The 27093-nt window shown below is 37.7% G+C and overlaps 1 protein-coding gene and 1 long non-coding RNA gene across 3 annotated transcripts; one reads left to right on the top strand and one right to left on the bottom strand.

Moving 5' to 3' along the window:
• The first annotated feature begins 6483 nt into the window (after positions 1–6483).
• On the top strand, positions 6484–9435 carry LOC310894933. Of its 2 annotated transcripts, none has more exons than XR_014580300.1 (4): positions 6484–6519; positions 7804–7827; positions 8691–8882; positions 8978–9435. It is a non-coding gene; the product is annotated as an uncharacterized lncRNA (long non-coding RNA). The 2 variants fall into 2 exon arrangements; XR_014580301.1 differs by having other exon boundaries at positions 6487–6519; positions 7710–7827.
• Positions 8778–26081, bottom strand: LOC310894932 (uncharacterized protein). The gene is made up of 2 exons (XM_083825609.1): positions 22517–26081; positions 8778–8907 (listed from the first exon to the last, which is right to left on the bottom strand). The coding sequence occupies exon 1, from the start codon at positions 26069–26071 to the stop codon at positions 23018–23020; it is 3054 nt and encodes a 1017-aa protein (XP_083681735.1). The 5' UTR covers positions 26072–26081; the 3' UTR covers positions 8778–8907; positions 22517–23017.
• Positions 26082–27093: the final 1012 nt, after the last annotated feature.

Raw genomic sequence — 27093 nt, 5'->3', positions numbered from 1 at the left:
TGTATTATTCTGGTATTTTTTAGCAAATATGAAAGGGACAAATGAGATTAAGAATTTTTCCAAAGAAGTTATCCTGAGGTGCTGAATTCTCTAACTTTGTTATAAAGTCCCTTTACATTTTAAAATTAATGGAATATACTGTGTTAGCTATAGTAAAATATATTAACTACCTCTTTTGTTATGCTCTTTTGTTAGGATTGTATTCAGTAAGTTGACTTTTTTTTTTTTTTTTTTTTTAAGGCTGAATTTGAAGAGAACTTTTGGCCATTTTCACTTTTGAAAATTATGGACAATATAAGATGAATTCTTATAAAAAGAATCCTTTTTAGTACAACGTACTTCCAGATACTTACTGTGAGTCAGGTTCCAAAGAAATGTTGAGAGAGCCATTTCAAAGAATGTCTTTTGTATTTCTATTCTGACAATTTATCAGTATTTCATATTTTCCTTTTTCCTTTGTTAATCTATTTTACATTAAATATGGGATGTATATAGACAACCCCCTTAAGTTTTTCTACTTGCTTACAAACTGAGAAAGTGAAATGTCACTGCTTTGTCAAATATAGGTGAGTGAAAATATAGGTCAGGAGCTGTTTTCGGATAGGGGGATAGTGGGATCAAAGACTAGCAAGATATATATTTCCAAGACATGGGGGGGCAGAATAAGGAATGAACTTGCTATTAAAATTATAGAAGCCTCATTCAAAATGCTTACATTAACAATTTATTTGAATTCAGCGTGCTTGGGGGTCCTTTACTATCTTCTTTTTATAGCTGAGGAAATGTTCACAAAGCTTTACAGAACCAAGTTTTGAAATTTGTACATGTAAGTATGGAATCTTAAACATGTGGCTTGACAGAAAGAGCTTGTAAAGTTCTTAATGATCTTTTCTTGTAACAGTAAAACACTAATTTGGGATTTTTTTCCTGTGCATCATTTCAAAAAACCAAGACTGAAGGGGGGAGAGGGGGGTAGGAGGGGAGGGAAACAAGAAATCTTGATCTGACTGTTTTCTTTTCTTCATGTACTAAATTGTAAACTCTTGAAGTGCAATTGTCAACCTTTATCTCAAAGCACAGTTAAATTTCATCCATCTCATTAGCACATAGTAAGGGCTTAAGCAAGTGGTGCAGAACGGATGCCTTGTATACTCTGCCTAGGTGAATCTGCTGATGCTGACCAATTTTTTTTTTCCATATAGTATTAACATAATTTATTAAACATTCTTAAACTGGTTTGTATTAAGTAAATTTTAACTAGCTTCTGTACTGATTCCAAGTGAAAATAATAATAAAATGAAAATCAGAAAGTTGTCTAAGTTGTGCTAAATTACCGGAGTTTTTCTGGGATAGTAATTCAACAGAGCTGAGATTTTTAGTCTATACAGGTATATAGGTGCCCTGTATTTTAGAAACACTAAAAATTAACTTTCACCATGTAACTAGAATTCTAAAAGAATTTCTCTCAGTGTTATTTCTTTCAGTTAGAAAGTCTCTAAATACTGCCTTGTGAAGAAGTCTGTTTTTGTGAATAGACACAGCCAAATGGAACAAAAATGAATTAATGTATTTCAAGTTAGATGATGAAATTAACATTAGCTGATGAAGTAACTAAAGCACTAATAAGTTCAGTGAATTTGCCCCAAATAACATCTTTCAAACTGACCCCCAAATTGACACAAATTACTACAATAAAGTTATTTGCTGAAGATCCCAATGTAAGAGAGTCAAAGTTGGTCATGTTGTATTTGGAGATACCCGGGCGCTGCTGGAATTTCCTAATGACCAATAATAAAATTCTAACTACATTTTTTTCTCTGATGATAAGCTGCAATGTCATTTTGAAAGGCCATCTTGAATATCTGCATCCTGGTGCTCAGCTGTGATTTAATATAAAGCCGTGTTTTGTTGTGAATCATAGAAACAGCAGGCATGATTTTGTCAGGAGATGACAAAGCTTTTCATTGTGAAGTTTTTGGTTTAAATGTTAATTCCTGTAGGTATTCCTCTCTGTGTAGCAAGTCCCATGCTGATTCCCATTAATCCATAGCTTACAGAAGCATAACAAAGTTGAAAGATGCTTTCAAGATCTTTTAATGTATAAGGTAGTCTGTCTAAGGTACTCTTGAGTACGGTTGGAGTAAAAACAGTTGAGGTTCTTCAGGTTTGAGGCTGTGTATTTGAAAGATATACAATTCTGTAGCATGTTTTTGTCATGAGCATAAGCACATCCCTGAATAAGTAAAACCAGCATAGAAAAATAAGTTTATTTTCAGCGAGTGTGTACTATCTTTGGTGTGGCATGAAACAACATTGTTCTGGGAAATGAAACAGCATGCATGAAAAATCTAAAGGATGAAGAGATAATCAATTGGACCAAGTTCAGAACTACAAGGAAAGTAACCGCCAGCTAAACTGAAGTCCATGAATATACATGCAAAGACGTGCTGTGATGAGCCACGTTCCCAGTCCTTCTCCCAACATACTCAGAGAAGACAAGCAAGTAGGAGAGCAGAAACTGGCAGAGCATTTATTTTTTCCTTTGTTGTGCCTCTGAAAGCCATATCAGACAGAATTCCCCCTTTACTCTTAGGGCTGGATAAAAACAAGAGGCATTAGGCTGTCTTCCTTGGACTGAGCAATTAGAAAACAGAATGGAAAAGTAACACACTCTGTGGGTGACTGCAGATATAGTTCAGAGTTTGCCTCTACATTAATGACATTTTTGCTCCACCTACTGGTAGGAAGATTTGGAACCTTATTTGGAACCTTGCTGTCGGGCACTTGCATCTTTTTCTGTAGCCAGTCCTCTTGTTCCAATTACGAGATGAAATTTCCCTTTGCAGAAAGAGAGAAAAAAGTAAAATAAAATGTTGGTACCTGTTTCTAAAATTTGGAAGTGAGAGGACAGTTATAATTTTAAAGGGGAATGAATCATCATGGTTCAAAATGTAAAAACAGAGAACTGTTTCTTGTGTTGAGGGAGGCTGATGCTGATTATTTATTTATTTATTTATTTACTGTTTTTTTTTTGGGATGGAGGAACAAACAAACAAAACAAGGGGAAAAAAACACAAACAAAAACATTCTACAGATTTATGCTTTCAGTTTTAGCAATTATTGATTATTGTCTAAACACAAAAGGGTTTGTCATTATCTCATCTTCCTTTCCAACCTTATGACATAAGATAGTTGACAGTCATTCTCAAAAGCTAGTTTGATATCAGTGAGCAAATCTTAGTTCTGATGGTTCATTTTGCCACATTTCTTGATTGCTGGGAACTGTCAAGTAAAATGGGACTTGTGAGTATATTTGCACAGCTATTTGATTGGTTATGTTTGGTTTTAAGCCAGGAGGTTCTCAAAGGTTTACTCTGCTGTTTCTGAAGTTGTCAGCTCACTGCCTTTGTCTTGTTAGAATGACAGCCAAACACTGATTTGTTAGATGTGTTGTTTCATTCTTGCTCACTGGACTGAAGTCAATGAATAAGTTTCTTTTAGAATTACTGATTCAACAGCTGTAGCTTTCTCTTCTGAGAAGGCTAAGGTCTTCGTGAGGACACTGTGCAGTAATATCATGACAAATCTTTTACAAGGTTTATTTAGTGAGGTTCATATCTCTATATTGATCAGACAGCAGTTTTTAAAATTGGAAAAAAATCATGAGTCCTCTTGTAGGTGAAGTTTCATTGACGTTATGTAGATATTTCTAGTTCTTCTAAGTACAGTGTTTTCTCTGAATTGGCTAGGGTATTTCAATTCACATTAAAATGAAAAAAATAGGCCCTTTAATCTCACACAGAATCACAGAACAGGTAAGGTATGTAGGGATGTCCAGAGGTCATCTAGACCAATATTCTTGCTGAAGTTGGGTTAACTAAAGCATGTAGCTCAGGGCTATATCCAGTTGAGCTTTGAATATCACCAAAGATGGAGTTTCCACAACATCTCTGGGCAACTTGTTCCAGAGTTTAATCTCTTTCACAATAAAGCAGTATTTTGCACACATAAATTTGAAGCCACGAGCTGTGTTGGTACTTCGCCATATGTGTATCATAGTGAGGTATGAAGTGAAGTGCTTCTCTATCCTATGCAAGACTGGGTCATTATGATTAGACCATAAAGGAGAAATAGGCTATTAACCATAAGGAGAAATAGGCTGCCTAGCACAGGACTGGAGATAGAATTCATGTCCCTGAGTCTACAAATGGGATCAGAAAACCCATGTCATGCTTTTGTCCCTCTCTTATTTAGTGAAGAAACACTCCTAAATATAGGTACCTATTTCTTTTATTGTGTAGACTGCCTTAGTCTTCTGTTCACTGTTCCATAGTGAATTTTTGAACTATTCAGAAGCTAAACAAAGAATCAGCCAACCTGCTATTCTCTAGATACAATAAAGAAGAAAAGGATAAGTGTATTTCAATTCTTTAATAGGTACCAACTCTTAAGTATAATCAAGTCTCTAGAAATGCCTTCCTGCAGCCTGAAGTTGTGTAAATTCCAGAAAACACATGGATTTCAGATGCTGCTGGAAAAAAATCCTGTTTTACTTCTTGAAAACTATAAACTGACTAACACTGTCTGCTTTTGGCTCCTGTTGTATAGCGTCTTTTAAGATATATAGTGCATGTATCTAAGAACTAGGCACTATGTCCTTTCAGGAAAGACTATGAGATAGAATGAATAATTATGTAAATGCCAACTCTGAGGCAACCAGAGAATTTGTAGGTTATTCACCAGAGAATTTGCAGCTTTCTGCATCAACTGTTCATTCTATTAAGTAGCTATGTTATATCTGAGCTTATTCTGATTTGCAGTTGCAGTATCAGCCACTTTGTGTGACAAGTCTAGAGCAGGAAACACATATATTACACATACACACCCATACATATACACACAGTAAACAAAAACACACTCTGCATTTTAATGTTCTAATATGCTAATCCCAGTTTTATAGTAGTAAGTAATTGCCGGATTGCAAAAGGAAAATGTGATTAATGGTAAAACAACAAGCGGTGCTTTCTCTTTCAAAAGGAGAAGAAAGATTTGCTGATGCTTAAGTAGTGGTATTGATCAGTTTCAACTGGGAGAAAGAATGCTGCAGAACTCTTTCTCTCTCTGTTCTTTCTTTGGTCTTCTTATTGTAGGAGTTGTGATGTTCTTATGTCTTCTAATCTGTTGTGGCTCTAATTCTTCTAAAGCAGGTTTGAATCTCAAATGATAAGCAGAATTTACTTCCAGTTCTGTTCATACTTTTTGTTCTGGTGCTGGGCTTAGTACCAGCATGTCCATCATCTATGTTTAGAACAAGAAAGAAATAAAAATATTTTAATGCAGATTAGAGAGTTCTGCTGGGGATGGACACCATTGTCCTCATGGAAGAACTATTCCTGTTTCTGATTATGTCTTTTGTGTTTTCACTGTATAAGGATGTTTATGCATGTGGGATACATGTTCATTTATGTTCATTGCTCATTTCCTATTGCCCTAAAACAGTTCATCCCAGCTCTCAAGGTTGCATTTCTGTAATAATAACTTTTTTTTTTTTAATGGCTGATGTTTATACCCTTGATGTCTCTGATATCATCTGTACTTCTATTCTCAAACCTTATCAACCATCTTGTTCTTGTACTCTTGGAGGCCACTACAAACACTGTCACTGTGACAATACCTATCAGGTCTACCCATACTTAGAGAAGCAAAGGCTTATAAGAAACAGACAGCTGTCTTTTTTTTTTTTTTTTTTTTCCCAGAATGAGCACCTGTTATGATATCAGGTTTTTAGCTGCACAAATTGAAATATTCTCATAGAAACATCAACCTTTTCAGAATGCCAGAACCTTAACTTTGCAATTAAGACGATTTGAACTGACAAGAATATCACTGGTATTAGTAGACCTCAGGAGATTCTATGAAAGTGATAAAAAGCACAGTAAGTAGCTTTCTATTCTTTTAACTGTTATGAAAGCACTGAAATAAATCTTTAATGTGTGTCTAATCCCTGTTATACCTGTTCCATTAAGATGATGTAACTTTTTTAGTAGAGAGACCCACCTAACTATGAAAACATGCTTCACTGAAATAACTTGGGTATTCTTAAAGCTACTTGGCTACTTTTTTTTTTTTTTCCTTTTTTCTTTTGATAAGGAAAATGGATCATTTAGATAACTGTCCTGGTTCCAGTTAGGACAGAGTTAATTTTTCCTCATAGTAGCTGGTAGGGTGCTATGTTTTGGATTAGGATGAGAAAAGCGCTGATAACATGCTGATGTTTTAATTGTTGCAGAGCAGTGTTTACACCAGGCCAAGGACTTTTCGGCTTCTCGCTCTGTCCTGCCAGCGAGCAGGCTAGGGGTGCAGCAGGAGCTGGGAGGGGACAGACCCAGGACAGCTGACCCAAACAGGCCAAAGGGGTATTCCATACCATCTGACGTCATGCTAAACAATATATAGGGGTGGCTGGCCGGGGTGGGGGGCCGGCTGCTCGGGGATAGGCTGGGCATCGGTCAGCGGGTGGTGAGCAATTGCATTGTGCATCACTTGTTTCTTACACATTATTATTATTAATACTATTATCATTATCACTATTATTATTATTGTTATTATTATATTCCTGTCTTAATAAACTGTCTTTATCTCAACTCACAGGCTTCACTTTCCCGTTTCTCTCCCCCATCCCAGAGAGGGATGGGGGAGGGTGAGCAAACGGCTGTGTGGTGTTTAGCTGCCAGACAGGTTAAACCACAACAATAACTAACTACATTATGTATTTGAAAATAAAACAGGCATCTAAAAATAATTAAAGGCTTCCTTGGCTTTGACAAATTGGTGTTATTTGATGTCAGGTGAAAGATTTCAGGAAAATAACAGATTTCTTCTACCAAGAGTTTTAACAAGATAACATCAAAAATGCCAAGACTGAATATCTATGGCTGGTATTAGATAGGAGAGCAATATTGATGTTGTAATGCATTTAGTTAACATTTTGGTTTTCTGAACACTGATCAAGATAAAACAACATGACATTTTAAAATCTAAGAACAGCAGTACTTAAGGAAATGGAAAAATTAGGGCTCCAAAAAATAAAAGACAATACAAAAGAACAAAGCAGGGGTCAAGACAGAAACTTGATTAAAAAAAAAAAAAAAAGTTAAAGCTGGTAATGCAAGACTAGAAGGTAGAAGAGAATTTATACATAAAGATGTAGAAATATTAAACTCTTCTGGCATGGCTAGAGGTAGAGTGCGTGTGTGTGGGAGTGTGGATCCAGATATGCAGTGAAGGAAATCAGTACTTCTACAGGATATTTAATGTTAAGAATTGTATAGTAAACATGAAATTCTTTAACCCTAGTGCCCTTATAATGTAATTATATTCCATGTTCCAGTGGAATGCTACCCAACATAAAAAATGTGTTTTTTAAAGGCTGTATTTATTGAAATGAATTCTTATAAGAATTATATAATAAACCTACAACCTTATAAGAGTTACAAATGTCATGGTTAAGAATATTTTAAATAAACAGAATTCTTTCTATCAGTTGCCAAGACCTGTAATAATTTCAAAAATTACTGAAAAATATCCTGCTCAGAACTGATACTTCTGATTCTTAGAGAATAAAGCTATTCTATCTTTTATTCCTACCTGAAAAAAAAAAGAAAAAAAAGAAAAAAAAAGCCTTAATATCTTTGTTTTCTTCATTTTAGGAGTAGAAATGCATCTTTAGCCTTGATATTTGTTCTTCTCTTCAAAGATAAACAGCTAATTTTCTGTTTCCTGTTTTCTTCTTGGTATTACTAGGTACTGCTCAAAAGGTCTTCCAAGGTAAACAATATGTGCACAATGAATTGCCTTATATTAGTCTTGGTCACTTTACCCTGATGTAAAATCCCACTGAACTTAAAGAAACAGTATGAGAGCAATTGTGTAAGTAGGACTGGCAGGAAGAAGTAATGCATCTTATTCAAACTGTACCCATTTGGGTAAGAATTTTATCTTTTCAAGTAACTTTCAGGGAGAAGGGAGGCAAGTTCAAACCTTATGAAGTAGCATGTATTAATCTTCTCCAGTTAAAAACCATTATGTTTTGATTGGCATATACCTTGGAGCTTACAACTTTTTTTTTCTTTTTTTTTCTTTTCTTTTTTTTTTTTTTTTCCTGCAGATGCTCTATTAAAAACCAATTAACTTTCAGTATAGTCAGGTATTTAGCTTATCAGTTATGCAGTGAAAAATGTTGGGGGTGATAGCAATGACAAACAGGCTTACCAACTAATAAACTAATTAATTTGAAAGTCTTTCATGTTTAATAAAAATTATGCATAATATCAGCTATTTAAGGCCTGGTGATAAATATACCTGTGGAAAAGCCTTTGGGAAGGTTTAGCCTGAAATATGTTCAGAAGGCAGTTGAAAGATACAAGGATGCTATGATACAAAATATTTTGGCCTCCTGCTTATTATTTAACCTTCTTTGGAGGTTAATAGAAAAATCTAGGAAGAGAAAATGATTTAATTTAGGGTTCATTAATAAACAACCTTTTCAATGATGTCAGAAAAACTGGCATTACAGAAGAGACCTGCACCTGTAACTGGGGAGTATTTAATTTCCTTGTAATTCCAGAGTAGATTAATACTTGTCTGTATTTATTTAAAAACATGATAGACTTTTACCTGTTGCTTCCTAGGCAGCCAACTTTTGGGCATAACTGGCTAACTAGCAGGAGGTGCAGGGTGTCTTCTGCAGGAAGAGGTCAAGAACTAATAATCACAGCCAGGTCCAGATGAGTTGGAAACAGACGGAAACAGCCCACTGCAGACCAAAACTTCGACCAGTCTAAGGACCATGTGGCACCACTTCTCAGACATCAGTGAGAAAGGTCTGTAGCTGCAGGATGTAGGAACCTTCACAGGAAATATGCAAGGAGATGTGAATTATTATTATTATTTTTATTTTTATTTTTATTTTTTTCAGAAACCAAAGGAAGAAGCGCAGGAGATAGTGGAAGGAGATATTGCTGGGAATAGAGCTGGAGATGTGCTCTTGGAAGACATGTAGTACTACAAGAGATCTGAGGGACTGTGGAGCCATAATACCCCTGTGGCCTTGCAGACTAAGGCAGAGCTGACTGCTGAAACTGTGGGAATGGAGACTTCCTAGGGGAAAGAAAGGTGTTGAACTGAAGTTGAGGCTGGAGACAAAAGCTGTTACCTTAGGTGACTGTAAGTTGTATGTCTATTTTTCCTCAGTGCCCAATTCAGTAATTAAAAGATTATGTTAACTGGCAATAAATCAAATAAAGTGAAATTCCCCAAGTCAAGGATGTTTTGTCCAGGACAGTAATGGAAGTGGAATTGTAACCTATGTATATTAAGTTCACTATCTTCTTTTGCATGTTGACTAAGCCATATTAAATTTGCAAAACATCTTTACATATATTTCTTCATTGTGGTATTCTCTAAACTGTTTGGACTGACGATGGTTTCTGGAAGTACTTTTTCTTTTTGTCTCTGGTTCGTAAAATGACCATGTAAGAATTTATAGAAGATATATGTATACAAATAGGTATGGTTAGTGGAACATTTGAACATGCTTTGCTGAACTTGAGTGTCTTTCACAGTCTAAAGACCAGAAATATAGCCTGTGTGCCTTGACTGCCTAAGTTCACTGGGAACACAATGCTTGGACAGGCAAATGCAAGTCAGGCAACTGAAGCAGAAAATATTATCCTGAGCTGTCAATCCAGCCTGTCTTTAGGTTTCCTCTTTCAGAGGCTGAATGGATAGCTAACCGCCGTATTAATCACTGCTCCAAATTTCCCTTTAGATTCCTGGTTATTAAAAGAAACTGTATAGGATTTTTCGATTACCTTAGCAGAGACAGGGAGTAGTGACAATTAAGCTAGCTGATAAATTTACCAGCCAGCAGGTGTGTGGCTAACCAATTGCTGCTGTAAAAGCAACAGGTTCATGGGGAAGGAAATGTGGTTTACAGATTAGCTGAGAGTAGTAGAAGCTTTTCTTGTTACTTAAGCTAACTTGTGAGTTATTCTTCATTTCAGAAAAGGATCTAAAACAAACACTAGAGTACAGAGAAAGGTGCCTACATCTAGCCACTGGGAAATGTAATTATGGCTTACTGAATATTTTCCATCTGTTTTAGTTATAAAGAATGGTTTCAGATATCTGCTCTCCCAAAAAGTGCATCTGTCAAACTACTGAGAGAAATTAAATGACAGAGGTATCTATGCTCTGAAGCATTTTAAAGTATAGCTTAGTATAGTTTGCAAATACCTCTTTTTCAAGGGGCTGTTGCTCAATCCATAATTTATAAAAAATTCAAAGCTCACTGATGAGGACTGGAGCATGACTTTTTTAGGATACTCACATGAGAGAGAGGTCTTGACTTTGTTTTCTATTCCTAGGAATTTTTATGCATCTCTCTGATTTTAAAGTACATAGAAGATATCCAGAACAGAGAGGAGATCATAAAACTGTCTTAACTGAAGGGACCAGAACCATTTCATTGCCTTAGCTTATAAAGTATTTCAACCACTGAGTTGTTACAGTCTTGCGGGTATAAATGCTAGATGCTGTGATTAGCAGGGAACTTAATGCTTTGATGAGTGATAGGCAGTTGCATTGGGTTTTAGTTGCTGTGGGACCTCAACAGAAAATCCTGTATTAGTCTTGGACATGTCTGTGTGCATACTTTGTGCAGGCTTTGAATACAGTAGACATTCAAGAGTACCAATAAAATAAAATAAAAATGAAATAATAAAAGAGTAAGAACAGTATAGCTTCATCATAAACAATTACAAGAATATTTATTCACTCATTTTACTGCTTAGCCCAAGTTGCCACATGGCCTCAGAAGACCTGACAGTAGCCTCTGAAATACTCTCAAGGTTACTGCAAAGAACATTTTCATATACTTTGAAAGAACAAGCTAGAGGGATGAGGGAGCCCCTTTTTCACTGTTTGGAAAATACAAAGTCTGGGCACAGATTTAACATTTCATAACATATAACTTTTAATTCTCAATCTACCAATAAATAAATAAATAAAAATAATGCAAGGATTGCTTATAGCGTAGCTACAACTATCCTCTTGATTATGATAGGTCAAAGTGTGTTTAGGTTTCATGCCTAAACATATCCAATATACACACATACATCACCTCTTCCATGGACAGTTTTTTCCTATTTCTCTCCTAATACTTCTGTCCTTTTTTGATTACTTATGGTTACTCACAGGGACGTGTATGTATGGCCCTAGAGAGGTCTGGTAGAAGCTGTGCAACCCTGACACTCCCAGTGTTGCTTCTTGTCCTCACCAGTGTCCTCTCTGTACCAACCATGTTTGTTATTCCAAATACAAATAGGAACAATTTGTTTTACAGGCATGTTTCTAGGCAGACACATAGATACTTCTACAAATTTCTTGTCTGTTTCTTGGTGATGTCTTCCCATTTTAGTCTAAACAGGCAACTCTATCATTGCTCTGTTGAGCAAGCTACTATTCCATGCAAAAGAACAGGAACTTCTCCACATCCATCCTCAGGAATCTTCCATCTTTGCTTTTGCACCAATCTGAGCATCACAGCTCAGAGAAACTATACGCTAATGTGCAAGTGTCCAAGTGTTTCTAGGTTTAGACAGCACTTAGGATTTTTCAGAAAGGAGCTTTGAAATAGAGGACCTCAGTTAATCCTAAATCTTACTTTAGCTATCTATCTGCAGATTATCTAGCTCTTATTCTTTTTTATGATCCTAATGATTAAGAAATTATTAGTATTCTTCATTTTCTGTAACTTACAGATACATTGTAAAATAGCCCAGAATAATTTAGTCGGAATCAGCATGAGAGATGGAATGTACCTTACTTGTTAGAAATTTCTGATGAATTGCTACAGGTATAGACAGCACCATCCAGGTCCTAGTGTACTCCTATGCTGCTGGATGAAGCCAATTCTGTATATTTCCATGAATGTGAAGGTGCATATTTTAAATTTATTCTAATATTCATAGTAGTATACTAAACATTCATTGAGTATGGATAGCTAACAAAAAATGTGACACAAACCTTTTTATCTATAAATAATAAGTCTGTTTGTATGGATTTAGAGAACAAATTTTCATACCTGAGATTGACTTGAAGTGATTCTGATTTGACAGAAGTCAGAATGTCACTTGGCAAAAAACTGTAAAACTAGCATGTCTAGAAAAGGCATAAAAATATCAGGCAGCTTCCTGGTTTTGTTCTGGGGAAGGCATGGTATATATGTAGGAATGAGTTGCATAAAATTTCTGGCAGAACCTACATACAAGTTATATGAGGACTTTTTGTAAGCTTCAGCAAAAGATGACCAAGAAACCCATAATTATTTGTTCCTGTTTAAAGGGAATTTAATTTGAGAAACATATAAGAACGTCTGAATACTTCTCAAACTGATTATATGTTCTAGGTCATGTGCTACACCCAAAATATTTCCAAGTCTGGCAATGCAAAGTTGAACTAACAAACTAATTTCTCTTTTGCTGTCCATAATTATGAAATGCTTCAGGCAAATATTTGATAATAATTAACTTAAATACATAAAGAAAATCCCATTAACAATATAATCTTTATTTTTTATTCAAGAGAAAGGAAATCATTTTGTATTTTGTAATCATAACAGGAACAAATTCAGCAGAGTATAATTGCCCTTTCCTACTACTAACATTTATCCTTAGATCTATATTAGGGAGAAGAAATGAAATCCATTTTCGATAAAGTTTCCAGATGTAATTCTTTCCTTTACTTCTTTAGCCTTTTTGTCGCCAACAAAAAAGTTTTTGTTAAGTAGATTTCTCTTGTTGATATATTGAGCTGGCATGAATCCTTCAGCTATGCCTAAAAAGCACTGTTTTTCCACTTGGCTCCCCAGATTGTTTCCTTTCCTTGAGAAGTTCCTTTGAATCCACCAGGCCTTCAGTATGCAGATCAAAAATTCTCTTATACAGCTAATAAGCTAATACAGTGTTGGAGATGTGGTGGTGTTATGGACATTACTTGCCTCATTTTGGCTTTTTTTTTCTTGATAGGCTACTCAAGGAATACAGATGCTTATTTTTATAAGGTACAGTGACATACAAGTCCGTATATAACATTGGTAGATCAAGTACTGCAACTGTAGAAATTTAACTTACATTAGTCTAAGGGAATTAGATATGCTGTCAGAATTAGTCATTACATCTAACACTCATTTTTCACAGAATCACAGAATGGCTCAGGTGGGAAGGGAGTCCTGGAGACCATCTAGTCCAATCCCCTCAACTCAGAGCTGAGTCAGCTAGAGCAGAACTGCTCAGGAAATATTTGGACATTAAATTTCAGGTTTGAGTTGTCTATGTCTTTCCCTAGCTTGGCCAGACATATTTTAAATTTGCTTAAAAAAAATATGTTTTTGTTGAAGGAAAACTGCCCTGACAATCTGGGCATTTCTGCACAATAACTATGCTTCAGAATTATTCACTGTGCATATAGCTCTGTAGTACAGAGTATTCCTAACTCAGTATGATTAAATTTAAACAGTTTCGTATTTGAGTACTCAATTTCTAATACATCAAGAGAACATTTAATAGCAACAGAACTGAAGTTGTTACTGTGGATTTTAATTTTAAAGAGAACTGCATTACAACTTGCTGGAGTAGGGAAATACTGAAACTGGAACAAGATGTGTCATGTCAAGCCATTTTTACACAAAATTCTACTATAATGAAACTAGCACTTAAATTTCTGTCATTAGTTTGTACATAATAGTGCTGAGATTAGGTCATGCTTCAACTGCTGTTATTCATGTTAGTCATACTTCTAATCTAGAAACATCTTGAACTTTCAGGAAAAGTGTACAATTGGTCTGCTTGGTCTTCCTTCACCACATACAATAAAACTTCTGACTTTCAGCTTTATGCTCAGACCAATAATTCTTTCCCAGATCCTTTGGTTTGGACAGAAGTCAGCAGAGAGATGGAAGAACAATGACTTTAATCAATGTAATATAATGACTTGCCTTCCTACAGGTTTTTGAGCAGAATCCACATATTCTGAACCTCAATGAATGAAAAACAAACTACATTTCTTCACAAACTGGGTGCCCTAAAAGAATATGGCTGCTCAGGTCCAAAGACTCAATGGTAGTATTATCATTGTAGTTGGAATGAAGTAGTGAAATAATGTGAGAAGATGATACTTTGCTCACTTAATATGCTTGGTCTGCGCTTTTCTGAAGCATTAAGTTGAGCTCTGCATTTATTTGTGGAACATGTTTTACAAAAAATTGTACTGAATAATTCTGTACTATAGAAGCAGAATGAGATTTATTTCCTAAGATGCTAGTAGGAAATATGCAGCAAAAACAAATGTTACCCAATGTGAATGTTTTCAAAATACCTGCCACTACTAATTGACAATTCCACTGCTTGCTCAGGGAAAATTTTATGAACATCTCAACCTGTTGATTAAAAAATCTGGAGGTCTCAAAATGTGACCTCAGGCATCATGTGACTTAGGTAGAAAAATTGACACAGAAGGGGATGGGAATAAATGGTCTGCCACACAGACTGACAAATTAAACTTAGTTCTCATTATCATCAAGAATAATGCACATATGGTATCTAATACTTATTTCGCATATACACTGTTATTTAGTTATAGAACTTAGTGCTCAGTATCTGTTTGAATTACTCAGTATCAGACTTGAGAAAATAATCCTAAAGTCACCACTAAAAAGAAAAAGAAAAAAATCAAAGACAAAAACAAACAAATAAACAAAGCCCACCACCCTGCAAAATCTAATATATGCAACCTAATTTTGTTGATCAGAGCAGGTTTCAAAGGTGTTCCACCTGGTGTTCCTGAAAATGAAGTGTTTGGTTAAATCTGGTAGGCTCATTGTCATAGTTTTTTCAGTTATTCATGTCTTCAGATTCTATAGAAAAAGACAGGATGAATATAAGGTGTTACTGCTGTGTGACAGATATAGGTATTTCCTATACCACAACATCTTTAAGCAGTCCATGTGAAATAAACTGTTGGAATTGTTCACTTTAAAACAATGCCTTCTTGACAGTTTAACATAAGATATATTTCTCCTATTAAGTGGTGATAGCACTTGCCCTGCCTTTGGCAAGTGAACAGGAACTGGGCTGAAGCAATTGCAGGCTTTGTGCACTTGGGCTGCTAGAGAATTCATTTATCTGAAAGGTGGCAAGTACTCAGATCAACAGTGACACTTGCTTCAAAGACTATCACTTGTCAGCTACAGGAAGGGTCCAGAGAGGGTGAGAAACAAACAAACAAAAACAAACAAACAAAATAAGAAAAAACACTAAGGAATACAAGGAGCTGAACTGTATTGTTTTACACAGCAGAAAACTCTGACACCAAATCCTTTCAGGCTCTGGTAGTTCTAGGCTACCTCCTTTTCAAGGCTAATTGCAAGATATAGTTCAATTTATTATGAAGACTGAGCCAAAATAAAACACAAATTCATGTCAATGTGTGTCTTATGTATATGTGTATATGAACCAAAGAGTTCTCTGTAACAAAGTATAAGTTTTGTTCTGTGAGATTTAGCTGCAGCCTGAAGAAAATCAAAGACTGGACTAAATTCAGGTATTGTAGGATGTAAGGGAAAGCAATGAAGGAACCAAAGTGAGAACCACAAAATCACAAAACTGAGGTTGGAAGGGACCTCTGAAGGTAATTTTGTTCTACCTTACTGCTCAAATAGAGTCACCTAGAGCAGGTTGCTTAGGTCTGTGTCCAGTTGGGTTTTGAGTATCTCAGGGCACAGAGACTCTGCTACTTCTCTAGGAAGTCTTAGGTTGGATATTAGGAAGAACTTCTTTGCTGAAAGAAGCTGAAAGGCATTGGAATGGGCTGCCCAGGGAAGTCTTCATGGACCTTCTTTGGACTCTTTCCAGCTCCACGTTCCTCTTGTACCAGGGAACACAGAACTAGACACACTAGTCCAGCCCCTCTTCATATGACAGATGTTCCAATCTCTTAACCATCTTTGTGGATAATAGTGCATAACTGTGAATAACAGTGCATAACTGTCTGAATGCAAGTTCTAGAATTTGTGATAATATAGACAAATAAAAAATGACAATATGTCTTATTTGGTTATATGAAAATAATTTCAAGGATTTAATCCAAATTTTACATAGAATTTGTAGATACTTGTAAAGGTACTAATTTCAAGGTCCCTACTTTTCTTTTGTTCTGACAAGTAAGAAAAGTGGAAGGGAAACTGTCTAATATTGTGGGTTGTTTGACCTACTTCTTGTTGATTTCAAGAGCTTTTGGAAACTGTATAATCCCTGTAGGCTTTTTCATGAAAAAGATAAGGACTGATATATTTTTCTCCTCAACAGGTAAGTTCAGAAAGAAAATGATATACAGCCTTAAAACACCTGTACATACCATCATCAAAGACTGGGATAAAAACTGGAAAGTGAGAAAGTACTGTAAAATAATTCAGATAGCTGCACAGGATGCTGCAGAAAAGCTGTTTCGTTTTGGAGCAGTGACTTTAAGAAGTAGTGAGATGTTGTAGAGGGAATGTATATTTATTTTTTTTTTTAGGACATGAGAATTTTCTATTTATACCACCTACATAACATTCTTTAGCCTGTGTTATTTAATAATCACACCTCACTCATGATATCTAGTTACTGATGTCTTCCTAGGGGGACTTATATCTCAATTTAATATTCCAATGCAGTAGGAGATCAAACGTTGGAATCCTTTACTGATTAATTTCTTAATGATAACCAATGTGGTTTCTATGACGAATAAATTCATAAATAATTGGTGATGTGATTGTACTAAACTTTCAGAATGAATTCCACATGAACAGAAACTAAGGAGAAAAAAAAAAAAAAAGCCCCACCAAAAACAAAACAACAACAACAACAAAATCAAAAATGTTTTCATTTCTGAGTTATCTTTTCAAATATTCAGATATTAGATATTAAGACATAAAATCTGTGGTGGCAAGTCCTTTATATCTCTACTCTGTCTGGCTAGAATGGAGTTAATTTTCATCATAGGAGACCATATGGTACTGTGTTTTGGATCTGTGACTAAAACAATACTGATAATACACCAATATTTTCAGTATTGCTGAACAGTACTTGCTTATAGACAAGAGGTAGAAGAGACAAATAGTTGGTCACAGAGTAAGAATGGTTAAAGGATTATGATCCATAGGAACAATGTCACAGAATGATGAAACATCAATTTCGGATAGCAACAAAGGTAAAATCAAAATAGAGTAATAGTTCATCATAAAGGAGAAGAAAACTTTGTATTTGGGAGATCACCCCTAGTCTCCACACCCCATCAAAGGAAATTGAGATGATATTGTTGCAGACAAGAATGAAGGGTTGGGAGGGGAAAATTAATCTAGTTCAGCAGATATTCAAGAGACCTGGATAAGGGAAGTATCAGAGTGATCCTGCCAGAACTCAAAAGCTAAACATCTCTTTGCAAATTCTCAAATCCAAACTGTGAAAAGGTTATGAAATTTTGATTCAGTCCCTCCAGAAAGAAAGTACACTGTTCTTAATGTAGGTTTTCTTGTTTTAATGAGTTAAAACTTTTATTTACCTATTACCAATCTCATCATATATTCGCACATTGTTTCATGTACACATTACCGATATGGGTATACATACTTCTGAGGAATCAGAACCAGAGAACATTTCCTTTTCATTGCTCACAGAGCTTCTCATGCCACACTAAGGTGTAGAACATCTCAAGCAGGATGTGTGGAGGACCTTGTAATTTTTCTCAGCTACCCAGTTGAGCTTATGTACATCGCTGAAAAATAATAGCATTCTGCTGTTACTTCATCTCTGTTTCAGCAGTTGTATACTGAAGTGACCTTTCACAGTGTATAACATGAACAGCTGAATTCCATTTTAGGCACCTGCGTGACTTTACTGCCTTGGAGGGAGTTTTTCTGATAGTTTTTCATCTACTGTTTTGTGGTTTAGCTGTTGTTATCTAACCTAGAATAGGAAGCTTAAAAGCTGCTTGGAAGGACAATGGAAACAATAAAAACTTCAGGAGCCTGTGACAAGTGTTACAGAATTTAAGTTTGTAAGTGTGATAGAAAGATAAAAATTAATTTCTTGTATAGTTATAATTGTTGTGTTGCACCCAGTACACTTAGTCTTCAGTCCCCTGTATCGTGTGTAAATTGCCCAGCTATTCTTCGGATAGATGAAACAATGGACTGTCTTTGAACAAGGGGACTGACAAAAATTCTAACTGGTTTCATAGAAAAGCATTTGCTAACAGTTGCAGGAGTTATACAGGTTGAAATTTCAAACAATCACAGAGTTTACATCAGGCATCTCCTGCTATGCCCCGGTTTTGTCTGCTTCAATCTGTTGATCAACATCCAAGATTGACAATCTGACCATCCCTGGATTCACCTGCAGGAGAATTGACAAAGTAGTGTATAAGGAAGACATCTATATGGAATAATTATATAGGGCCACATCTTTTGCACAAGTTAAGACATATTTTATACACAATTTAAGATGAATGGATCTAATAGCGATAGATGGTGCATGAGCTGGCATGGTCCCAAAGGACCATTGGGACAGCTGGTTATTAAAATTCAGAAGAATGGTTGTTCAGGGGAATTTTATCTTACCCACCTGAAAATGCTGTTGCCAGGACACTTGCAAAGGAGACTTAATTTGTTCATTTGTCATCTGGATAGTAACTAATCTTCTTATTAGAGAGATTTGATAACCTGTCTTGGTTTAATCGGGGATGGAGTTAATTTTCCTCCTAGTAGCTGGTATGGTGCTGTGTTTTGGATTTAGAATGAGAATAATGCTGATAAAACACCAATGTTTTAGTCAAGGACTTTTCAGCTTAAACAGGCCTACCAGTGAGGAAGCTGTGGATGCACACGAAGCTGGGAAGGGACAGAACCAGAACAGCTTCCCAGACTGGCCAAAGGGATGTCCCATAATGTATGGTGTCATGCTGAACAAGAGAACTGGGAGGGCTGGTTGGGGGCAGGGTGCCACTGCTTGGGGTCCAGATGGGCATCAATCAGCGGGTGATGATCAGTTAATTGCATTGTGCATCACTTGTTTTGTATATTCCTTCATCACAGTTATTTAGTATTTTATGGCACTTGAATTTTATTCCTAAGCATATCTCCACGGGATTACTATTGAATCCTTTTGTAACTGTTATCCTGCTCATGTCTGTAACTTTATAATCCCATCTGGTAGAGCAATAACCTGAAGAGAGAAATATCCTCTGTAGACAATTCTATATCTTGAGGATCTTGCCATGAAGTCAAAACGATGTCATCTTTATGGTAGTGACAGTCACATTCCTCATTTCATGACTACTAAATTCTTGATCTGTCTCTTTCAGTACAGTCTCCTTCCATCTAACTGATTTTCCTGAACTGCAGCTGAATTAACAGTTTGCTATGTTTTTTCTGTGAAGGGACATAAGGCAGGGACATAGGGGACATTTATGCTACCCTCTGGAGACGCTTTCAAAGATTTTTTTCTGGTTGTCTTTTCTTTCTTTTAGACAAGATTTTCATATCTTCATGAAAACTTGTGCTTCCTTGCGATGACATTCTTACAAAGTATTTTTGACAAGATGAGGAAAAACTTAACATGATGAGAGATGGAAACAATGTTGTTATAGTAAACATGTAATTAATCTTTAATTACTCCTTTATAATAAAATTGTTCTATCTACCCTCTCTGGAAACATTTTCATGTTAATGCATTAAAAAATATAATAATAATAGTTATATGTTCCCCTACTTCTTCAGTTCTCCCATATGTGACCAAAACAGAGCACCGTTACTAAACCATAACTATGGGGTCAGCATTGTCTTGATAGGGTGTTTCAGAAATGCAATTAACTCTCTATAGGCTCACTTTGATTAGAGGTTAATAAAAAATACAGATACTTTTTGCTGTGTAGTATTTCAGTGTTTCATTTGATGGAATAGACACTACTGAAGTAGCCCTTCCAAACAATATAAAAAAAAATTGGTAAGTCTATTTACTTGCATGAGTCAAGTTTGTCTAAATGCCTTGCATTGTACTATCTGATTCTATAATTCTATATCTTTATATCCTGCAGTGGGTTATCTGCCCAAACTCAAAATTTTCAGATTCTCTGCTTAGCATTAGACCTGTTTTCGGCCCTGTCATCACACTACAGATCTGTGGGAGCTGTGGGGGTGAAATGGGCACCAACTTCAGTATCTCCGGTGGTCTGTTGACAGTTGTCCTCTCAGATCTAGAACTTCAATGGAAACTGTTCTGTGTTTCCATAACTCCCTCATCCAGAAAAATGAAGATGTGTTACTTTTTTTCAGTCTCACAGAAGAGTAGTAGAAAGCCTCAAGCTGTTAAGATCATATATATTCATTCACATACACACACACAAGCATGCACACATATATATGCATGCATATATAATAGCTAACTATGTAATAGATACATATATAACTATAAATATGGCTATAAGATAAGAACATATAAAGAATATAACAAATTTAACTATAACTTTGTTTATATTTATAATTAGATTAATATATTTCTATTTGCTTAGACTTAAAAAAGTGTATACACTCATTTATATATATAAAAGCGAGTGTCCTCATGCATTTTGACTACTGATATAAACTATCTCTTTTCCTGCTTAACAGAGTTGATGAAAAGGAGCTACATTCTTGTCCAGTAACATTTTATAATGCTGGAAAAAGGTGTTTCTCAAAATAACCTTTTTAAATAAAGACTTTTTCCCCCCTCTTTGAGTAAATTTTTAAATTAAAAAAAAAAAAAAAGGAAAAGAGAAAATTTAAATTTTGCCTCTTTTTCTTTTTATTTTTCCTAAGCGGTGAATAATGTAATATGTCAAAATTTGCAGCACATTCTCCCATTCCACTTCCTTTCTTTTTCTTGATTTTTCCTTTTGTCCACTGCATAATTTAACATTGTCTGTTCAATATTGGAAAAGTTGTGAAAGGTAATATTTTGGATATGAAAAATACAGGGAAAAAAAGCTGAAAAGTTACGTTCTACCATAGATGTCAGTAACTGTGGACCACAACATCACCTAGAAACTGAAAATGTAAAGTTATCTTAAAATTAAAAATAAAACTTAAGAATAGACTTCAGTATCTTACATCCTGAACCTGGAAATAGTTCTGCTTTCCAGCTCTAGTTTTAGCCCTCGTATTTTGATCAATCAACTTGGGACACTTTTTTGCCTCCAGATATTTTCTGTGCTGTTTGAATTACAAAACTTTTTTTTTTTTCCCTCCACTTTCACTAAAATTGCTGAATAAGCAGCTGCTTCAGTGATACTAAATAAAGATCACTACAGCCATATAGCTTATAGACAACCTTAAATTTTTAATAGTAAAGTATCTCTCTCTCTTATTTATTTATTTATTTTTAGTTTGAAAGCTAAAACTGCATCCATAATATTCCATTGTGCTAGAAGTCTATTAGAAAATGCCAAATATTAATTGCTTTCAGTGATTTTCTTAGAAGGTTGTTTGTTTTCCTCTTGGGAAAAAAAAAAAAAAGGCAAAAAAAAAGCTGTGTCATTGATTGCATAACATAAAAAGAAAAATAAGCTAGTTCTAACACAGCTATTTCACATCAGTAGATGATAATGGTAATAGCCTAAGGAATATTTCCCAACCTTCTCTATTTGATGTGATCTGAAAATACCATCTTAAAAAATCCAACCAATCCAGTGTTGAAGGAAAATCAGTTCCAACAACTTGTTTCCTTTGTTATCCTTCTACCAAGAGTACTGACAATTGACAAATCAATCAAACAGTGCACATTTATTGTGATGTTTTCTATGAATACTACCCCAGTCTCAGCTGTTTAAAACACAAGGAATTATTGTGCCAGAGAAAAGCATTATAATTACTAACCCTCTTGAGAAGTTCTCTTCCATCAGCTTGTCTCCTTTAAGATCCACAGATTTTTTGGCAAGACATTCCATAGCTGAATTTTATACTGTATGGTAAAGGCACCTAATCCTACTAGCTTTGCATCTCCTATCACAAGGTGAAAAATTGACCTTAGCTCATCTCTAAGATACCTATGAACAAGTAGATTTCTGTATTATCTCCTCAGTCATCTCTTTTACAGGCTGAATGGTCCCAGTTCATGTTGTTTTTAATATAGAATCCATTTCATATTGTTGTGGTTTAACCCGGCTGGCAGCTAAACACCACACAGCCGTTCGCTCACCCTCCCCCCTCCCTCTCTGGGATGGGGGAGAGAAACGGGAAAGTGAAGCCTGTGAGTTGAGATAAAGACAGTTTATTAAGACAGGAAAATAATAATAACAATAATAATAATAATAGTGATAATGGTAATAGTATTAACAATAATAATGTGTAAGAAAACAAGTGATGCACAATGCAATTGCTCACCACCCGCTGACCGATGCCCAGCCTATTCCCGAGCAGCCGGCCCCCCCACCCCGGCCAGCCACCCCTATATATTGTTTAGCATGACGTCAGATGGTATGGAATACCCCTTTGGCCAGTTTGGGTCAGCTGTCCTGGGTCTGTCCCCTCCCAGCTCCTGCTGCACCCCCAGCCTGCTCGCTGGCAGGACAGAGCAAGAAGCCGAAAAGTCCTTGGCCTGGTGTAAACACTGCTCTGCAACAATTAAAACATCAGCATGTTATCAGCGCTCTTCTCATCCTAATCCAAAACATAGCACCCTACCAGCTACTATGAGCTACTTAACTCTGTCCTAACTGGAACCAGGACAGATATCCACCCCTTATTCCATACCATTTATGTCATGCTCAGGTTACACTCTGTCCAATACATTCTAATTAATCACCATTTTCATCTATGATATATAGCAATCATGGTATTGATGACATACATTATTATATAATAATTAACATACTACAATTCAACTCATGGGCTATTCTCACCCAGTATCAAATCCCCTTGAGGTACACACCGGACCTCCCCATTCTTTTGCATTACCCACCAAGTGCATCCAGGTCCCTGAGCAAAAGCAATTCCACGAATGGGTTTGCCTTTTCCTGAGGCAGGAGTAGCCCAGACTGTTTTACCCAGCATGTTTCTTACGTGCACTACAGGAACTTTATCCCCTTCTACAGTGCGTAACAGGTTTGATTGGGCAGGTCCAGCTCGGTTGGCAGATCCCCTGGTATTGACTAACCAGGTGGCCTTTGCCAAATGTGTATCCCAATTTTTGAATGTCCCAGCACCCATTGCTTTCAGTGTAGTCTTCAACAGTCCATTGTATCGTTCAACTTTTCCAGAGGCTGGTGCATGATAGGGGATGTGATACACCCACTCAATACCATGTTCTTTGGCCCAAGTGTCTATAAGGTTGTTTCGGAAATGAGTCCCGTTGTCTGACTCAATTCTCTCTGGGGTGCCATGTCGCCATAAGACTTGCTTTTCAAGGCCCAAGATAGTGTTCCGGGCGGTGGCATGGGGCACAGGATATGTTTCCAGCCATCCGGTGGTTGCTTCCACCATTGTAAGTACGTGGCGCTTGCCGTTGCGGGTTTGAGGGATTGTGATGTAATCAATCTGCCAGGCCTCTCCATATTTATATTTCAGCCATCGTCCTCCATACCAAAGAGGTTTTGACCGTTTGGCTTGCTTGATTGCAGCACATGTTTCACAGTCATGAATAACCTGTGCTATAGTGTCCATGGTCAGGTCCACCCCTCGATCACGAGCCCATCTGTATGTTGCATCTCTACCTTGATGGCCTGAGGTGTCATGGGCCCATCGGGCTATAAATAATTCACCTTTATGTTGCCAGTCCAGGTCCACCTGAGCCACTTCAATCTTAGCAGCCTGATCCACCTGCTGGTTGTTTTGATGTTCTTCAGTAGCCCGATTCTTGGGCACATGAGCATCTACATGGCGTACCTTTACAACCAGGTTCTCTACCCGGGCAGCAATATCTTGCCACAATGCCGCAGCCCAGATGGGCTTGCCCCTGCGCTGCCAGTTGTTCTGCTTCCATTGCTGTAACCACCCCCACAGGGCGTTTGCTACCATCCATGAATCAGTATAGAGATAGAGAACTGGCCACTTTTCTCGTTCAGCAATATCTAAAGCCAGCTGAATGGCTTTTACTTCTGCAAACTGACTCGATTCACCTTCTCCCTCAGCAGCTTCTGCAACTCGTCGTGTAGGACTCCATACAGCAGCTTTCCATCTCCGATGCTTTCCCACAATACGACAGGACCCGTCAGTGAACAAGGCATATTTCTTCTCATTTTCTGGTAGCTTGTTGTACAGGGGGGCTTCTTCAGCACGAACCACCTCCTCCTCTGGTGATATCCCAAAGTATTTGCCTTCTGGCCAGTCCATAATCACCTCCAAGATTCCTGGGCGACTGGGGTTTCCTATTCGAGCCCGCTGAGTAATCAGTGCAACCCACTTGCTCCATGTAGCATCAGTTGCATGATGTGTAGAGGGGACCCTTCCTTTGAACATCCAGCCTAGTACCGGCAGTCGGGGTGCCAGGAGGAGCTGCGCTTCAGTACCGACCACTTCCGAAGCAGATCGAACTCCTTCATATGCTGCCAATATCTCCTTTTCAGTTGGAGTATAGCGGGCTTCAGATCCTCTGTATCCCCGACTCCAAAACCCCAGGGGTCGACCTCGAGTTTCCCCAGGTTCTTTCTGCCAGAGGCTCCAGGTGGGACCATTCTCTCCGGCTGCGGTGTAGAGCACATTCTTTACATCTGGTCCTGTTCGGACTGGCCCGAGGGCTACTGCATGAACTATTTCCTGCTTAATTTGTTCAAAGGCTTGTCGTTGCTCAGGGCCCCATTCAAAAGCATTCTTCTTACGGGTTACTTGGTAGAGCGGGTTTACAATCAGACTGTAATTTGGAATATGCATTCTCCAAAACCCCACGACACCTAGGAAAGTTTGTGTTTCTTTTTTGCTGGTTGGTGGAGACATAGCTGTTATTTTGTTGATCACATCCATTGGGATTTGACGGCGTCCATCTTGCCATTTTATTCCTAAAAACTGGATCTCTCGTGCAGGTCCTTTAACTTTATTCTGTTTTATGGCAAAACCGGCCTTCAGAAGGATTTGGACTATTTTCTTCCCTTTCTCGAAAACTTCTTCTGCAGTGTCACCCCACACAATGATGTCATCGATGTACTGCAGGTGTTCAGGAGCTTCCCCCTGCTCCAGCGCAGACTGGATCAGTCCATGGCAAATGGTAGGGCTGTGTTTCCACCCCTGGGGCAGCCGATTCCAAGTATATTGGACTCCCCTCCAAGTGAAAGCAAACTGTGGCCTGCACTGTGCTGCTAGAGGGATGGAGAAAAATGCATTAGCGATATCAATTGTGGCATACCACTTGGCTGCCTTTGATTCCAGTTCATACTGGAGTTCTAGCATGTCCGGCACTGCAGCACTCAGTGGTGGCGTGACTTCGTTCAGGCCACGATAGTCCACTGTTAGTCTCCACTCACCATTAGACTTTCGCACTGGCCATATGGGACTATTAAAAGGTGAATGAGTCTTGCTGATCACTCCTTGGCTCTCCAGTTGACGAATTAGCTTATGGATGGGACTCAGGGAGTCTCGGTTGGTGCGATATTGCCGCCGGTGCACAGTTGTGGTAGCGATCGGCACTTGCTGTTCTTCAACCCTCAGCAACCCCACAACAGAAGGGTCCTCTGAGAGACCAGGCAAGGTAGACAACTGTTTAATGTCCTCTGTCTCCAAAGCAGCTATGCCAAAAGCCCAGCGGAACCCTTTTGGGTCCTTGAAATATCCTCTTCTAAGATAGTCTATGCCAAGGATGCACGGAGCATCTGGGCCAGTCACAATACGGTGCTTTTGCCACTCATTACCGGTTAGACTCACTTCAGCCTCCAATACAGTTAACTGCTGGGATCCCCCCGTCACACCATAAATACAGATGGGCTCTGGCCCTTTATAGCTTGATGGCATTAGAGTACATTGTGCACCGGTGTCTACCAAAGCCTTATACTTCTGTGCGTCTGACGTGCCAGGCCATCGAATCCACACAGTCCAATAAACTCGATTGTCCCTTTCCTCCCCCTGGCTGGAGGCAGGGCCCCTCTAGTCCTGGTCAGAATCTTCATTTCTGTGTTTAAAGGACTGCCTGCTGGAAGTTGGAGCAGCAAACCTTTCAGAGAACTCCTTTTTCCCAATTGTTTTCCTTTGCAATTCACGTACCCGTGCCTCTAGGGTCACAGTAGATTTTCCATCCCATTTTCTCATGTCCTCTCCATGGTCACGTAGGTAAAACCACAGGGTGGCGCGGTGTGTGTGCCCACCATATTGTCTTCCTTGCATAGATGAACGTTTACCCCTAATAGCTGAGACACTGGTTTGTACAGGTGGGGAGGAAAATAAACTCTCTTTAAGTTGGTGGATCTCTTCAGAAAGTTTCTCCAAGGTATTCTCTTTTAGCTGGTGGACACTGGTTCGTTCAGGTGAAGGGGAAGATAATCTTTCTTCAAGTTGGTGGATCTTTTCAGAAAGTTTCTCCAAAGCATTCTCTTTTAGCTGGTGGACACTGGTTCGTTCAGGTGAAGGGGAAGATAATCTTTCTTCAAGTTGGTGGATCTTTTCAGAAAGTTTCTCTAAAGCATTCTCTTTTAGCTGGTGGACACTGGTTCGTTCAGGTGGAGGGGAAGATAAATTCTCTTTAAGTTGGTGGACCTCTTCAGAGAGTTTCTCCACAGCTGAGACACAGGCCTTTAGGGAAGAGGAGAGATTTCCTTCGTACTGCCGGAGTATTTTAGTCACTTCATTCACTGTGGGATTCTCCTCCGTTTTCCAGGCTAGCATTGCCAATGAGCTGGCATATGATGATGGGGCACTCTGTACAAACTTCCGCCACATGGGTAGTGTACACCGGACTGCATCTGGATCTGCGGATGTTTGTGCGTCGTCTAGGTCCTTATAAATTACTTCCCGTACGGCCAATTCCCTCAGGTACTGAA

This window comes from Anser anser (genome assembly GCF_964211835.1).
Source record: "Anser anser genome assembly, chromosome: 2".
In the NCBI taxonomy this organism is placed as follows: domain Eukaryota; kingdom Metazoa; phylum Chordata; class Aves; order Anseriformes; family Anatidae; genus Anser; species Anser anser.
This window is presented reverse-complemented; position numbering and strand designations above follow the sequence as displayed.

Excerpts from the sequence above, each read along its gene's own strand:
- LOC310894932 (XM_083825609.1), bottom strand. The coding sequence starts at position 26,071 with ATGCCATCAAGCTATAAAGGGCCAGAGCCCATCTGTATTTATGGTGTG.